This window comes from Solea senegalensis, linkage group LG9, assembly GCF_019176455.1.
Source record: "Solea senegalensis isolate Sse05_10M linkage group LG9, IFAPA_SoseM_1, whole genome shotgun sequence".
NCBI classification, from domain to species: domain Eukaryota; kingdom Metazoa; phylum Chordata; class Actinopteri; order Pleuronectiformes; family Soleidae; genus Solea; species Solea senegalensis.
The window spans coordinates 1,897,575-1,914,511 of NC_058029.1; the positions used below are offsets into that span (position 1 = coordinate 1,897,575).

At 40.2% G+C, this 16,937-nt stretch overlaps 1 protein-coding gene across 1 annotated transcript; it reads left to right on the top strand.

Annotated features, from left to right (window-relative positions):
* The first annotated feature begins 5 nt into the window (after window positions 1–5).
* On the top strand, window positions 6–6,519 carry sdha (succinate dehydrogenase complex, subunit A, flavoprotein (Fp)). Its single transcript, XM_044033572.1, has 15 exons — window positions 6–99; window positions 730–813; window positions 1,325–1,486; window positions 1,663–1,806; window positions 2,278–2,442; window positions 2,537–2,685; window positions 2,823–2,947; window positions 3,302–3,470; window positions 3,952–4,147; window positions 4,240–4,411; window positions 4,558–4,676; window positions 4,807–4,918; window positions 5,031–5,161; window positions 5,374–5,487; window positions 5,573–6,519. Exons 1-15 carry the CDS (start codon window positions 37–39, stop codon window positions 5,657–5,659), a joined length of 1,992 nt encoding a protein of 663 aa, XP_043889507.1. The 5' UTR covers window positions 6–36; the 3' UTR covers window positions 5,660–6,519.
* Window positions 6,520–16,937: the final 10,418 nt, after the last annotated feature.

Below are 16,937 nucleotides of genomic sequence, written 5' to 3' on the forward strand. Positions count from 1 at the left end.
ATCATTCCTCCTTCGTACTTCCTCTGAAGTGACAACATGGCGAGTGTCCGTGCTGCATCCCGTATTCTCTCCCGGAGGGCATTATCTAAAACAAAAGCAGTGAGTTGTTTTTATTAAATGTTAAGCATTTAACTCATCTATACGCGCTCCTTTTGGTGTACTGCTAAAACCTTTTAAAGGTTGAACGCTGAAAGGTTGAACGATGATGTGTTTTCAGCTTTCGTAACCGTCATTCTGGGTTTCGTAACTTGTGCAGCTGTGGGTGTTTCAATGTGACACCATGGGAAAAAAATGCTAATTCACTTTATTTCATAGTCGAACAAAAGCGTTCTATGTTGTTTAACCAATTTGGTTTGCTTCACGTTAAATATTGCAAGTAACGTTTTTAGTGAAATGTCAACGTAGGAGGCTGTACGTTAACATTTGTTTACCACAGTCACCTCGGTTGCCCTTGTGGATAACAACTACTGCTGCTGTTGTGAACGAGCAGTATAACGTAACTTTAATGGCAACTTTCGGTTAGTGTAGTTGATAATAATGATGATAATAAACAATTAAAAACCCATAAAGACCCAGAAAAATCGCAAAGCTATACATGATTTAGCACGCCTTTAATATCGGAACTGACGTAACAGATAACGTAACAAATGCAGTCTTTGTTTTCTCCAGGTAATTTGCCTTTTTTTATGATCTTATTCACTCCACTTTTGTTGTTTTTTTTTCTTCCAGCTCCCAGGTGCTGCAGTCCAGTGCTCCAGGAACTTTCACTTCTCCATCTATGGCAAGAAGAATAATGCCAAAGTATCAGACGATGTGAGTGTCATTAAAGCTGTATTTGATGCATGATAGGATATAGGTTGTTTGTAGGCACTTGAAAAAGGTGCCTAGAAGTGTTAGAAGTGTTGCATAACGGGATTGCATGAAATCGGCCACCAGAGCTCTTTTATGCAGAGGGGGGGGCCTATATATCTGGACACTGTCTGTCCATAGATGTTGTTGTGGAGATTCTCCATCAGCTCCTAACTATTATTATATTATTGTATGACCTGTTTTTCATTATCCCAGAATGAACCTTTTATTGTAAATCGCAAGCTTGGTCAGCTCTACAGACCACTATGTGTTTACAATTGCCCACAGTGGGCAAATAAATATCAATTGAGTTTTGATGCTAATTAAAGCTACATGGGACACAACTTCCGGGGATTGATTTGAATTGAATGTGAACCACCATTTCTGGAGAATGTCTGGGCCCAGATGTCTGATATAGCTTGAAAATGACTAATAATGAAGAATTACAATATTGTCTCTCCCTCTTTGTATGCAGATCTCTACCCAGTACCCAGTTGTGGATCATGAGTTTGATGCTGTGGTGGTAGGAGCTGGAGGGGCAGGTCTTAGAGCCGCTTTCGGCCTGTCAGAGGCTGGCTTCAATACTGCCTGTGTTACCAAGCTCTTCCCCACCAGGTCTCATACTGTCGCTGCACAGGTACAGCTACAAGTTTAATTTAAGTTTGTCTGCATAGTTTTGGAAGACACAAATCTTTCTGCCAAAGTGGAATTAATACAAAACTTTGTTTTAAGGCTTCAACTGTAAAACAGTCTGCATCAGAATGGGACCATTTCTTCTTTTATTGAATTGGTGGATGTTGACTTGTTTTGAAGGGTGGGATCAATGCAGCTCTGGGGAACATGGAGCAGGACGACTGGAGGTGGCATTTCTATGACACAGTGAAAGGATCTGATTGGCTGGGGGACCAGGATGCTATTCATTACATGACCGAGCAGGCTCCTGCAGCCGTAGTGGAGGTAAGTTATCTCGTACTGTAGATGCACAATAATGACATTAGCTGGTAAATACTGAGTAATATATTTGAATAAGTAAATCAGAATATACATGATACTGTTATAGAGTATACCTCATAGAAAACATCTGGATTCTCAGATTTCCTGCCACTGAATAGTCAGTAAATATCAACAGGTAAAAGTGTTGTAAATACAGCATTTTTCTTCAATAACTTCACTAGAACTGCCTTTAAAAGATGCATATTCATGATTTGTCAAAAGTAAAAAGGCATATTGTTTTCTGACTTTTTTTTCTGATAAAAGCAAAATTGATTTATTAATTTGATACTAAAGTTAAAACTGTTAGCTCATTATAAATATGTGTTTCCTAGTTTTGTTCAAGTCTAGAATTGACTGAATCAAACTGAAGACTAGATGTCAACTCTCTAGATCAGAATCAGACATCAGAGTTCATATTGCTTCTTCCTTTTGCAGCTGGAGAACTTTGGCATGCCTTTCAGCCGCACTGAAGAAGGGAAGATCTATCAGAGGGCCTTTGGAGGTCAGAGTCTTAAGTATGGAAAAGGTGGCCAGGCTCACCGCTGCTGCTGTGTAGCAGACAGGACAGGGCACTCCCTGCTGCATACACTTTATGGACGGGTTGGTCCTTTCTCACTGTCATTGTATATTTAAAATAATCATTTTGATTCTATCCAAAATGCATTTGTACATCTGCCCTCTATTGTCTGTTCAGTCACTAAGGTATGACACCAGCTACTTTGTGGAGTACTTTGCCCTGGACCTGCTCATGGAAAATGGAGAGTGCAAAGGAGTGATTGCTCTATGCATGGAGGACGGATCTATTCACCGCTTCAGAGCTCAGAATACTGTCATTGCTACTGGGTAGGCCACTTTCTTGTTGTTCTCTTCAACAAAACAGAACAAATATACATATGTTATTGACTATTGTTATGTATTCACATATGTACATCTTAAACCATGTTTCCTTGTTCATTAAACAAATACCCGTTTTCTTCCAGGGGTTACGGAAGAACCTATTTCAGCTGCACATCTGCCCACACCAGTACAGGAGATGGAAATGCAATGGTGACCAGAGCTGGCCTGCCTTGTCAGGATCTGGAGTTTGTACAGTTCCATCCCACTGGTGAGGAAAAAGAAAAAACAATAAACCTAAGTTGCAAAGTAATTCTGTAGTTGAATCCTTAAAATAGCTGAAAAGCTATTATATCATTCTTTATTTTTTCAGTTATTGTTATTGCAAAGAGAACTCTTTGACATTTAACCACTCTTGCAACATTTTGATCAAACTGCCTGTTTAATGCCAAGTTTAATTTACCATGGTAACCAGGAGGAATAATGTGTGCCCACTTAATCCCAAAGACAAATTTAGTGAACTCTAACACAGGTGTGAACATCCATGTGATTTCAGCATTCTTGCATGATGTGTAGTGAAATGTGAGCAGGACAGATGGTGGTTTTAACACAACAATCTGTACAGGGATCTATGGAGCTGGTTGCCTGATCACAGAGGGTTGCCGTGGTGAAGGTGGGATCCTGATCAATAGTGAGGGAGAACGCTTCATGGAGCGCTATGCACCCAACGCCAAAGACCTGGCCTCCAGAGACGTTGTGTCCCGCTCCATGACCATAGAGATCAGAGAGGGCAGGTATGTAATTAAAAATGCAGTTTCAATTTGCACAAAGAGTTGAGAGTTTTTGAATGTCTTATTAAAGTTCTTTTGCTTGAGGAAGCTGGAAAAGTCGACAAATCGAATAAAAGCTAGATCTGAGTTGGTGCAATGGAGACAGTTTTATCGAATGAAAGCATACGCTTAGAAATCGTGGGATTGAAGTGTCCTTCCCACTTCCCAAAGAAGTGGAGTATTTGGACTGATGAGGAAACCACAACATTCCAGAAAAATGCAACCCTATATCCGCCGCTATTGGTGCTCTTTATTCACATCATCAAGTAGTGCCTTGATATCCTTTTGTGGTGACACAGACTTTGGTGCTATCTCAGTGGAGTAACTCCTAGCATTAGCTGTGATCAGCAGTTGATGGAACCACAAATTACCGGGCATTTATAATGATGATGCTGCTGCTGTTGCTGTTGCTGTTGCTAATGTCTTTCTTGTCGTTATTCTTTAGGGGTGTCGGTCCCGAGAAAGACCATGTGTACCTGCAGCTTCACCACCTGCCTCCTCAGCAGCTGGCCTCACGACTGCCTGGCATCTCGGAAACCGCCATGATCTTCGCTGGAGTTGACGTCACTAAGGAGCCCATTCCTGTCCTGCCCACTGTTCACTATAACATGGGTGGAACCCCCACAAACTACAAGGGTCAGGTAGGTTACATTTGTCCCCTTGTACTGTATGCATCCTCACATTTTTATCTCCTCACCTGTTAGCTACTTTGCTTGTTTTTTTTCCCTAACAGGTGATTACACACTCTAATGGAAAAGACAAGGTGGTTCCTGGTCTTTATGCCTGTGGTGAGGCAGCTTGTGCCAGTGTCCACGGTGCAAACAGACTGGGTGCCAACTCCCTGCTGGATCTGGTTGTGTTCGGCAGAGCCTGCGCCCTCACTATTGCAGAGGAACACAAACCTGGTGAGGACCATTGAAAATATCCTTTTACATTTCCTCGGCGTATTTAGATGTAGAGATAAACTTGACAGTTTATCTCAACAGTTGAAAATGTTGAAGCTGTGCCACTGATTTTATCTGCTGACACAGGTGTTTTGTTTTACCTTTAGGAGAGAAACTGTCCCCTCTGAAGTCAAATGCAGGAGAGGAGTCAGTTGCAAACCTGGACAAGCTTCGGTTTGCCAACGGAAACCTGAGAACTTCTGAGATCAGGCTCAACATGCAGAAGGTAAACACGCAAGGCCAAACAAACATCACAATTTCTCATGGCCGGTGTAGATCTAGTGTCTTCTTCTCTTAGGCCTTAACAAAGTTGCCAGGTATAGAAATGTGATGTTTTTTTCTTCTTCTCTATTCAGACCATGCAGGCTCATGCTGCAGTGTTCCGTACTGGCTCTGTTCTGAAGGAGGGATGTGATAAGATGGATGCCATTTATCAGACTATGGATGACCTCAAGACCTTTGACAGAGGTAGACCAAACTTGTTTTACACTTCCACGTGTTCTGATCTGAAAAACAGTTTCAGGAGTCACGGCAGGTTAGAAAATAAATTAAAAAAATTACCTTCCCTCGTCTTGTCCAGGCATCGTGTGGAACACGGATCTGGTTGAAACCTTGGAGCTGCAGAATCTGATGCTGAATGCTGTTCAGACCATCCACAGTGCTGAGCAGAGAAAGGAGAGCAGGGGAGCTCACGCTAGAGAAGACTTCAAGGTTAGTTTGAACTATGTTAACAAACTGTCAATGCAGGTGTTCTCTTCTCATGTTTTATCATTTTAAATAGACCACCCTCTGTTCTGCTGTAATTTTATCCAGCTCTTACTTTGTATCTATACAAAGTAAGAGTAGAACCAGTAAGTGTAACTTCTCATCTTTGGTTGGAGCCACTCCTCTGTCTGACATGATGTCTTTTAACTAAATTTCAGGACCGTGTTGATGAGTATGACTACTCAAAGCCTGTGCAGGGTCAGGAGAAGAAGCCATTCGATCAGCATTGGAGGAAACACACTATGTCCTATGTGGACCCAAAGACTGGCAAGGTACGCAAGGTGTTCTCTGACTTTAAAGGGTAATGGTGTCTGTCATATTAATATATATACCTTTTTTATATTTGTCCATTCACAGGTAACTCTGGAATACCGTCCTGTAATCGACACCTCCCTGGATGAACAGGACTGCGCTCACGTCCCTCCTGCAATTCGCTCTTACTAAAAAAAGAGAGAGAAAAGTCTTCCTCTCCATCTCTTCTTCATTAGTGAATTCTCATTTTTCTGTTCAAAAAACATGTAAATCCTGCAAAGGAGATGCCATTTTGGGACAGATTCTGCTTTTGGTTGCACATATGTATGCATTGAGAAAAGTTAAATACAGCATTGTCTTGTCAACTTCATCCCTCTGTGTCCCTTTCCTGCTCCTCTCCTTTTGTCCGGGTGTAATCTGTGTGCAGCATATAATGCCAACATGCTATGTCAGCTGGTTTTGTGTATTTATTATAAAACACTCAAGACAAGTGGCTGACAAGAGTTTTCAGCCTCCAGGTCATGATCCCGTAGTGAAAACGATTAGAATGAAGTATGTAAATATTGCCTAAATGTACAATAAACATGGCACGTGATACTGTATGTATATGTTAAAGTAATAACTTGTCTTTTCTCACTATGGCCTTCAGTGTAATATACGTATTTACGTGGTCCAAATCGTAAAATACAACAATTGATTGGTGTTAATCAGGTTAAGCTCCGCTGTTGTTCTTGCAAACCAAATTAAGCATTTTGAATCTATTGTAGCCATGTGGTGTTGATACAGTAACATCTCTATACATTACATTTTTCTTGTCTTTCTGGTAGTTAAAATTCAGTCATGTGCTCGGAGCTGTTAAAATTATGTGTGTTCTTCTCGGGGTGAACTGAATAATTCCAAACATCAGTTCCAGCTCAAAATGAGCGGTGTAATATGAGCAGTTTCCTTATACTGTATGACACATCCTACACGTCCACTACAACCACATGCTGCGCTTCCTGTACTAACCACTCACTATTTCACCACTTTCAAGAATAAATGTGTTGAATTTCTCCTTGTTTTACTCACATTTTGTTCAAGAAAACTCAAAACTTCTCAGAAATTAATTTAAGTATAAAATGCATTCCCCATTGTGTCCAGTTACATTTCACTTTCACTGGGGGGCAGTAGAGCCACATAATTGACCCTGTAAGACAGGGTTTCTCAATCCTGGTCTTGGGCAGAGGTGGAAAGAGTACTAAAATACTCTACACAAGTAAAAGTACTACTATTTTGGTAACATTTTACAAGTACAAGTACAAGTTAAAGTACTGGTCTCAAAATATACTCAAGGTAAAGTAAAAAAAAAGTGGCTTGTTTAAAATTTACAGAGTAAAATTTACCTTTTTAACAAAGATGTTCTTTCTTGTGTTGTGCAGTAAGGACACAAATGGACACACATCTCACTGTCAATTTGCAAACCTTTACAAATTAAAGTGCTGACAAAATAAAATATCTAAACATAATGTATCAGTTAAATGGGTCAAAGGTCACAAATGCTTTAACTTTCTCTCTCACTCATGGACCTTAATTAGCACCAATTGACCTGTGCTCATCATTCACTGCCAACGTTTCCAGTTTGTGAATTTTATTTGAATTTTTTTCAATTCAGGTGAACAATTTTTACTTTTTTATGGATGTATACTTCCCACAAAACTACACATTTTTTATAAATGACTGTAAAAAGTACAAGTATACAAAAAAGTACCTAATTACAGCAATGCGAGTAAATGTTTTCACCCACCTCTGCTTTCCCTGCTCCAACACACCTGATTCAAACGGTCAGCTCATCAGCAAGCACCACAGAAGCCTGATAACGAGCCATTTATGTGAATCAGGTGTGTTCGAGCAAGGAAACGTCTAAAACATGCAGGGCAGCAGGGAGTCCCCAGGACCAGGATTGAGAAACCCTGCTCTAAGAGCATCAGGAACACAATGTTGGTCACAAACAAGTGCGTCCAAACTCTGTGGCTGTTCATATGCAATGGCTCTAACAGTGTTACTCAAATGTTATTGTTTGTAATGTCTTTTGGGGGTTTTTTTACAGGACATTCTGCAGATCAGAATCAGAAATAGTTCACATGCACGACACTTGTGGATATCATTAAATATGTATTGTCAAGATGGATGTACAAGCCTGTGATGAGCTTTTTTGCAGCTCAAAAGCCTGTTCCTGTTCCACTTTTTAAAACATAATTTCACATGGGCGGGTTGTGTGTTCACACTGAAAATAAATAATAAACTGAAAAGTAGGTTTCTAGCACCTGTCGAGTGTAGGACGTGTGAGTCTGCAGGTTGGAGTCAATGTGTTAGTGTGAAAGTGCATAGAGAAAAAAATAAACTCTGGTTCAGCTGTGAAACATGATTATGCTCCAAAAATGGGATCTGTGTTTTACAACAAGGTCAAGGGAAAACCTGGACACAACATGAAGAGAAACTACCAAACCCTGAGCAACAGCAACACATTTTAAAGCACAAATCAGAAATCCTCATGACAGCCTGGCTGCAAGTGGTTTAAGGGAAAGCTGGGATGATCAGGGCCTCTTATGCTGGAACCTTTCGTGACGGACCAATCAGCTCCTCTACAAACACACTCACACCCACAATCAGTCATTCACACACACCTGCAACCCATCATACACACACATATTCAGAGAGAGTGTGTCTTGCGGGTTGATTTCAATGAGCTATGTTCTATGTAAGTTTGTGGTCCCAAACACTTCAGTTTTATAGACTCTTCAATTTCAACACCCTTTAAATTCAACTTTATGTCAAAATTGGTCCTGGTGCCGCCATAAAGACGGCATTTGAACTAGACAATTTAATCATTTTGAATAATCTTTAGGTCAAATACCAACCTTATAAACACAACTGATGGGGAGCTGGTATGAATAGTGATAAAACAATCATGTCCTTTTAAAGAGTAACAGCACCGACCATTGTGGTTGATGATATAGAGGCACGTACAGTGTGAAGAGGAGACTCTGTGGTGGAGTTGTAACTCCGTTACCTGTTCTGTGTTTGTTACACAGAACAGGTAACAGAGCCTTTATTTTCAGTGTTTCCCCTCCCACATTCTTGCAGCACATTCAATTGTGTCCAAGGAAGCGATGGTCGTCAGAAAAACTCTCTGGTATGCATGTCAGAGATCAAATGACACGCCATGCTTTGACTGCAAAGGGAAAAAGAGAGTTAGGTTACCTGCAATAAGAATGAAAGCTGTGAAAGAAAGGAAGAAAGGCAAGGTTTGAAATTACAAAGGGGTTATGAAGATGAGGAGGAATGAAGGTGGCGGGGGCAAATGAAGAAAAGAAGAAAAATATTAAAGCATGTACTGTATTTGAGGTGGACACTAAATACAGAAGGGACGCGTGAAGAAGAGCAGCTAACCGAGACAAACAAAAGCAGAACTCAGTCTCTCATTTCTTTCACAATGCGGATATTTCTCCAGGCTTTTTTTTTTTTACAGGAAATCATGTGACGCAATGACTGCTATGTGATGTGCTTTGACTGGAAACAAAAGGTGCTTTCTGATCAACACAGTGAAGTGACACCTCTTCTCCTCCACACTCTTGTGGTCCTGCTCATGACACTGTAAATGACAAATGTGTAATAATGATAACCTGCAGTTCTCAACACAACCTATACTCATTTGTGTCATGCCATATGAGGGCAAATGAGGGCAAGTGACCCAACAATGAGTCACCGTTGATTGTTTTACCTCCGTATTTTGTGGGTATCCTCGTCTGTCAGTGTGTCTCTCACGTTGCCTCCTCACTTCCTGTTGAGATTTGCTGGGGAAGAGACTTTTTTCATGCTCTGTTACTGCCGCCTTGATGTCTCTTCTCATCATGTGATGATTCTCTTGCAGACAGGGTTTATAAAAAAAATAGAACAGATGGGGGGTACAGTTGTAAACTTTAGGTCAACACAAAAGAAGACATGCAAGCGCAAGTGAACAGCTTCTTATTTCACACATATTTCAATGCTCTAAATTGGGATTTTACTAACTCTTTAAAACACAAGGTGCTGCTGTTTTTACACATGCCTAGTTTTTATGTACCGTGACAAACCCTGGTCAGATTAAAATGAATCCACAAATACCTGTGTGTTCTTTCCCCTTTCAACAGGCTTTTATTTATAAAGAAATCTGGTACAGAGTAAAAAATGTCTTTCAGCTACTTCTACGAAAAGCAGACACAGATATTCAGCTTTCACGACACATATGCACAGCCACTGATTAATAAAGTGGCTTCGTCAGCCATTCAGCTCCAGCTTCAGCTCCACTGTTGCTTAGTTTCTGCTGACGTTGTGAGAAGTGGAGTGCTCCTGTTCAGCCGGAATAAAGAGGAGGCCTTCCCTCAAATCACAGATCCTCTGATGACAGACAAGCGCACGGGCAACTTTATACTTTCACTTGTTCAGGGAGAGCGTCCCAATCTCTCTTTCTGTGGGTTATTTACCCTGTTAGTATTTTAATGTACTTCTAAGAGGGTTAGAGGGTGTTAGTGCATATCTATAGCCAACAAATTGTGTTGATAAGGCAGCATTTTTCCTTCCGTCATCGTTCATACAACCAGACAAATCTCTGGAAATTAAGAAAGTGAATACTCCTTTGTAAATTGACCCAAACATGTAAAAAAACAACAAAAAAAAACCTCTTTGTATAACACACACAGACGGCATTTGTGGTAGAAGAGCAAAAAAAAGGAAGACAGAAAAAGAAATATGAACACATTTGTGTAAAGTAGTTGATAAATGATCTACTTGATAGTGATAGTGATGGAACTCATGTCTATCACTTTCCAAATGGCTTTAACACGATCAGGTGGAAAAAAAACCCCTCTTTGCATTGACATAGTAACATTCCTGATATTGTCTTATCACCTGAATGTAGAATGAAAAAAGGGAGTAAAAAATATGGGAAAGGTTGTTGCAGTTGATTTAAATTTAAAAGTCAGATGCCAAAACCCCCGCGAAGACAATGGAGAGGATAAAGAAACCAAGGCCGATTCCCAGCGCCACGTGGTTCAGTGTCCTGGCCGTCTTGCTGCTCCGCTCTGCTTGCATCTGGTCCCCAGCATGGTTGGCTTCACGAGTCTGAAGGAGACAACAAGGTTTCAATTCACAATGATTATTTGCTGGAACGTTTCCCGACCAAACATTCTGTGTGTGACCACAGATTGAGCTCTGAACCTCACTGGTCGATAGAATAAGCCAACACGTTCCTCTGGACAACACATGTGTACCTGTTTTCACACTGAACACAGTTACATACTGATGTAGAAACATAGACTCTGTGTTCCGAGGGGGAGTTTCTTTAAACAGATGCAGCCTCAAGGCTATGTATTTCTTTTTTTAAAGTGGGCTCAGTGATTTTTTTTTTTTACTTTAAAGTAGGTAAAAAAAAAATCAAACCTTTAACATCACCATCTGGAATTTATCATCCTGTAGCTTTCTGGGACACTGGTTTGTGCCTGGAGCTCGGCCCCAGGAGAAGGAAAATACACACTGTGACAGACAAAGTCACAGTGATTTATCGCCTGAATCAGTGGATTGCTTGAGTGAATTTGAAACTGCACTGTTAAATATTCTTTGTAATGTAAAAGAGGTTGTCAATGGTGATGAAAATGATCACTCGCCTGAACATGTCGGAGCTGACAATTAACAATGCGCTTACAGTCATTAGTCATAGTGGTTCTCTAGGTTGTGGACTTTTCACAGGGGTACATTTATTCCCAATAAGATCATTTGCTCTCTCGTCATCCCTCTGTTGAGTGTTGGTGGCGGTGTTCATTCAACATTCCCAACTTGCATTATTTAAATTCACGTCAGATAAACCTGTCTAACTGTGCTCAGATGGAACACGTGTTATAGATAAGGAGCCAGTGCTACAGTGAGGGTTTTAGTCATAATGAGTAAGAGTAATGTCCACTGCTGAACAAATATTTACTGTAACTGTGGTCACAGCAGCTACTGTGTGTGTCTGTACAGTCAATTGCATGCATCGTTTCTCGTCTTGAGCTCAATAAGTCTTTGCTTGAGGTAACATTAACTTTAAACCTGCTCAGCTGTGTTTTGTGCATTTTATTTCCAGTCCATTTGCATGCTCTAAATGTGCCCCATACTGAAGTGTTCTCAAATTACCTTTCACCTGTCTTGACTGGCAGGCAGCAGGTGTTTGCCTTTGTGTCACTCAGCAATTCAGTGGGGTTTAACACATACAGAAGCCGCCTCTGTTGGGACTTGAATTCCTAAATCTGGCTGTGCAACATCATGCAACGCTTTCCACAAACACATGCGGTGAAAGAAAGTTTTAGATGCTGCATTCATTCATTCTCTGATGAAATGTACAACTATTTGTGAAAAAAAAAAGAAAAAAAGATGATGTTTTTGTCTAGGGCTGTAACAATATTCTTTTGTCCCGATACTTTTTTGAGATAATAACCCATGAGTAACGTTTCCAAACTCAAAATGCACATCACATGTCATTCAGTCATCTGACATTTATCGAAAACAGAATACGTACAACAGAATGTTTTTTTTTTTTTACATTATCTGCTACTGTTAGCTGAACCCTGCTAATGATAAAATAAACACAGAGAAAATCAAGTGCTTTTTAAACTACAGCAGAATAAAAAATGCTGGGCCAGAAAATTTAGAGGCCGTTTCTCATATAAATAAATAAAATAAATATTTTTCGGTGTCCCGGAACGCAGTTTTAAGATCATTTGAGGTGAGAAATTGGTTTGTGTATTAAGATATGACGTATTTATACAGTTAATGTGTGGATGTCCATCCCCCTGTGGTGCTTGGTAACACAGAGCAGCGATGTCTGACCCGCACAAAAGCATCTCTTGTCTGGACAGCGGTCACTCCAGTGTTCAGCATGAATCATGACATTAACAGTAAGCTTGTTCCACAATAGACTGAATCTCTCTTCCACTCTTTTGTCTTTCATAGCTGAAATACCACAGAGAGCGTGCTCATTTGAACAGATTCCAGTAGCCGGCTCCACTGTATATAGTTTCCACCACTCCCCGTCTTTCAGAAGAAAATGAAATAATAAATTGATCATTGTTTTATCAAACAGACAGTATATCTCGTGAAAATGTCAAGTATACTATAACCATTCAAACTGTGCTAAAAGGGTGCTACATAACTGGCAGTAAAGACAATTGTGTATATATAAATGGCATAATATAAATTGAATGTTGAATTTATTATATATATATAAATTAGCTTTCTTTAATCGGGTCAGATAGTTTGTCCACCTATGAACTACAATTTATGAAACCTCTTTCAGTTTCTCTCTTTTTTAATCATATATAATGTATTTCTTCTTTTGGTCCTTCAAAAAGCAAAAAAGGTTTATTTCGCTCATTAAAATGCTTAAATAATGAATAAACCTATCGAATAAGAATATCACAAAAATCATAAATGAATTAGGTTCACAGTCTGTTCTCATATATTGACAAAGGAGTAACATATCCCTTGCACAATGATGATCTGCCATAAACTGCTCAGTGTTTTTACTGAGTTTATTCACCTGGTCTGAGAAATACAGTAGCAACAGAGAAACCAGGAGGTCAGCAGCGGTACTTAAGTCTGACTTCCTGGAAACACAACAGGAAAAGTGTGCACTGCTGTTCTGAGGATAACATTTTCAATTTCTGCTGCTCTGCTGTTGAGCACAGTAATAACTCACAAAACCCTTCTCATGAACAATGCCCTCTCCAAAGAAAAGCACCTAAGATTTATTTATTTATTTTACAATATGTGCTTCAGTGATTGCATACTATTGACAAAAGCCAACATGGAAACGTAACATTATTAAGTGGGTAAAATGTCTGTACTAAAATTACAGCGTATAGTTTAGCTGTGTGAACTTTAAACTACTTTTAAGTATTATCATTACAGCTTCAACCATTTGAACAACAAACCAAAATAACTTTTCCCTCTTCTCGAAATCGCAATACGGTCTACAGCAATTTTCAAAACGCAGGAGGAGCAATATTCTTTAAAGGGGACATATTATGCAAAATCAACTTTTTAATCATTTTAATACTTCAATTTGGGACTCTGGAGGCCCTACCAGTCGCCAAAGTGTGTAAAAAGAATACTCAGTCCTTTTTTTGTGGTGCCCCTTAGTGTAAGTATAGGCGATAAAACACGCAATGTTGAATTCCCTGCGCATTATGACGACAGCATGCGCATTTCACCGCGAATGTTACCACCCCACCACTAAGTTTACTTCGAGAGCTCCACCTTAGCGCCACCTTGTCCCTTCAAAATGCGAGCGTGTAGGCGAGGGAGGAAGAGCGGTATTATGTCAACGTAAAGGGACATGTGTGCTGTTCGTGGCTGCACAGTGGAACACAGTCTTTTACATAAACTTCCAGCCTCAGAGGATTTTATATATGAAGCTAATGTGCCGGATAAAGTCAGCAAATGTGTGTTCGCACCACTTCGCATCAGACTGCAGCCAGCGGTCGCCATATTTAGTCAGCGACCGTATTTCACCGACGTACAAACACACACATTTTTAAGAAAAGGTCAAATAGAGCTCATAACTGACCATTCTGACACGTCCTAATTAAAAATATGTGTTCAGTACGTCCTCCATGACCGGAGCACAGACTCAGTCTGATAGAGTCACATACAGCGACAGTTTATGCAGCTCGCCACTGGCGATCAGCGGTGCTGTCCCTAAGTCTTTTTAACTGATTTACAGTTTGGCACTGTTCGGCTTGATCCTTGTGTCAGACGTCTCTTCCTGTGACGGCACTCTCGCTGTTTTCCGCGCACACTGCCATGTTGATGTTGTCAGAGAACTAGTGGAGGGAGGGGGAGAGGAATAGAGCGGAGTGAACAGGAGCTGAGTGAGCGCTGTGAAAAGGACAAATCAGAAACACCTTGTTCCCTGGTGTCCTAATGAACATGTCTGTGACATGCTTTGGACAAAATACCTTAAGGATGAAGCTGCATAGCAGTTCAATAACCCTGACCCATCACGATTAAGCATTTTCTTCAACAGTTTTTTGGCTTGTTGATCACTGAACTAGCAATACTGATTTATATGTTATGTAATAAATAACAAACACCAAATGAAAAACATTCTTCATTAAAAAAGAAGCTGGACTGGTCCACATGATATCTTTGGACCAGCTGGTTAATATTAACATGCTGAGCCAAGCTAGTTGACATTATCGGCCAGAACTTACTACGTGCTAAAGTTCATGTTTTCCAAACTGTTATTCATTGCACTCATTTGGAGCTGCTTGTGCACAAACATGAAGGTGCCTTCATCACTTCATCTGTGATATAAAAATTATACTGTCATTTAAACTGTAATACAATTTTCTATTTGAAGCAATAGGGAAAAAGGAGAAAATTAGAATAGAATACAATAGAAAGCCTTGAAAGTCATGGAACAGTAAATGCTTCAGGTACTACGAAATTGCAGAAGCCTCACTTAAGGTGCAAAATAAAAGATTGAGCATAAAATATATAAAAATAAGATTAAGGGTTTGCATAGCAATCTTCAATTTCTACTACTGACAGTACTGGTGTATTTGTGTCAATTTGTTCATGAAGTGTATATACAGTGTCTGGCTATTGCATTATAAGTATTATTTCACATTGTCCTTCGGCATGGTGGAGGTAGGAGGGGTGGGGGGAGTGAGCGTGTACGTGAATGGGGTTGAGTCTGTGTATGTATATGTGTGGGTGACGGGGGGGTGTCAGTGTGTATGAGCATTCAGTGCTGCAACAGCTTGTGAGAAAAAGCCTTGAGTGCATCATCAGAGACAACTGGACAGAAGGAAGTGTAAATGTCCTTCGGGGGGGGACAACATTCAGGATAATCTTTTTTCTCTAGCATGCATAAACACAACCATCCAAACACAATCCATGAAGCCAACTAGTGTTGTGTCAACAATCCAGTCTAGTGCTGCTAGTGGCATGTCATATCACACAGGTTTTATTAACATGACCTCCATCTCCGGCCCTGAATGCAACAGAACACGTTTGGGATGTGATAGAAGAGCATGAATGTGCAAACAACAAATCTGAAGAAATTATGTGATACATTCATGTCAACATGGAGTCAGAGAAAAACAAATGTTCCCCTCCTCCGACTCTTAATCCAGCAAATGAGGCAGAGGGCCACCCACCCTCAAGTCTGGTTCTGTCAGAGGTTTCTACCTACAAGAAGGTTTTATCTGTATGATTTGATTCAACACTAAACAAATGAAACAGAATTCCACTTTTTGTATGTTCCCAATGTTTTAAGTAGAATGTTCAGGGAGTGTTAATAAAGCAGACTCACTGAGATGGAGAAGATGAGGGCAGCAATTCCAAGTGGCATGCAGCAGAACAGGGTGAAGATGGAGTAACACAAGTAGTCGTTGACAGGGTTAACCAAAGGGCCTCGAGCCACATACACCGTGGGCTGGACAATGGTCGGTTGACCTGGGTGCTGCTGACCCATGATATATCGGTGTGGTCCATATCCTTCACCTCCATAAGGTGGTGGAGGTCCGAAGCCCTGCAGGCCACAAACATAAAATACAATTACAACTGATTAATGAAATGAACAAGTTGGTTGGTACTGACCAAATTACACTGGCAGTACATCTAATAATGCTTTTCCACAATACAGTTCTAGCACAACTCGGCTCTGCTCTATATCAGTCTGGTTTCAGGCACTTCTTTCCTACTCAAAGTGAGCGTCGCTTTATAGCGACACAAACTAGTGACTTGTAAAGCAGTTCTTTGCAGTGTACTGAATCATTAGAATCAGTTCATTTAAAAGATTTTATTTCACGGCAGCCGACATGAAAATCCATTGCACTGTGTCTGTGTTCTTAAATTGTTACTGAAACCATAGTTCCTGCATTTTGTTGTCTATCTAGTTGCACTTTTATATTTCAGTGTTTGTTTTTTAAGTGATCTTGATGGATCTCAGTGGGCCTTTTGTCTGGTTAAATAAATGTTAATTAAACGGGTTGTGATTCTGCTCACCATCTGGCTTTCAATAGTGCTGTCGCTAAATACACCAGTCTCCTCTGTTAAATATTGAGATTTTAGATATGTCCTTGCTAAATGTTGGAGATTAACGCATGTTTTCTGGATCTGAAGTCTTGTTAACCTATCTACAGTTTGGCATTGTTCGGTTTGATACACTCAGTGGTCGGCAGTCTGTAGACGCAATATTATAGGCACTATCCCTAATGGAAAAACTGTCTCGGGCTAGAACTGTAAATTGAAAATGCGCCATAACACAAGAGTGTAATGAAATGTAGGATTGCGGAAGATTTTCTTCAGGCTGCGGCTTTTAAATCTGACATGTGAAAAGCATTCCATTTTTCTTCCTGACACAAGAAATGAAAAGGGAGACTTATAAGTAGAAAAGTAAGTAATTTATTTA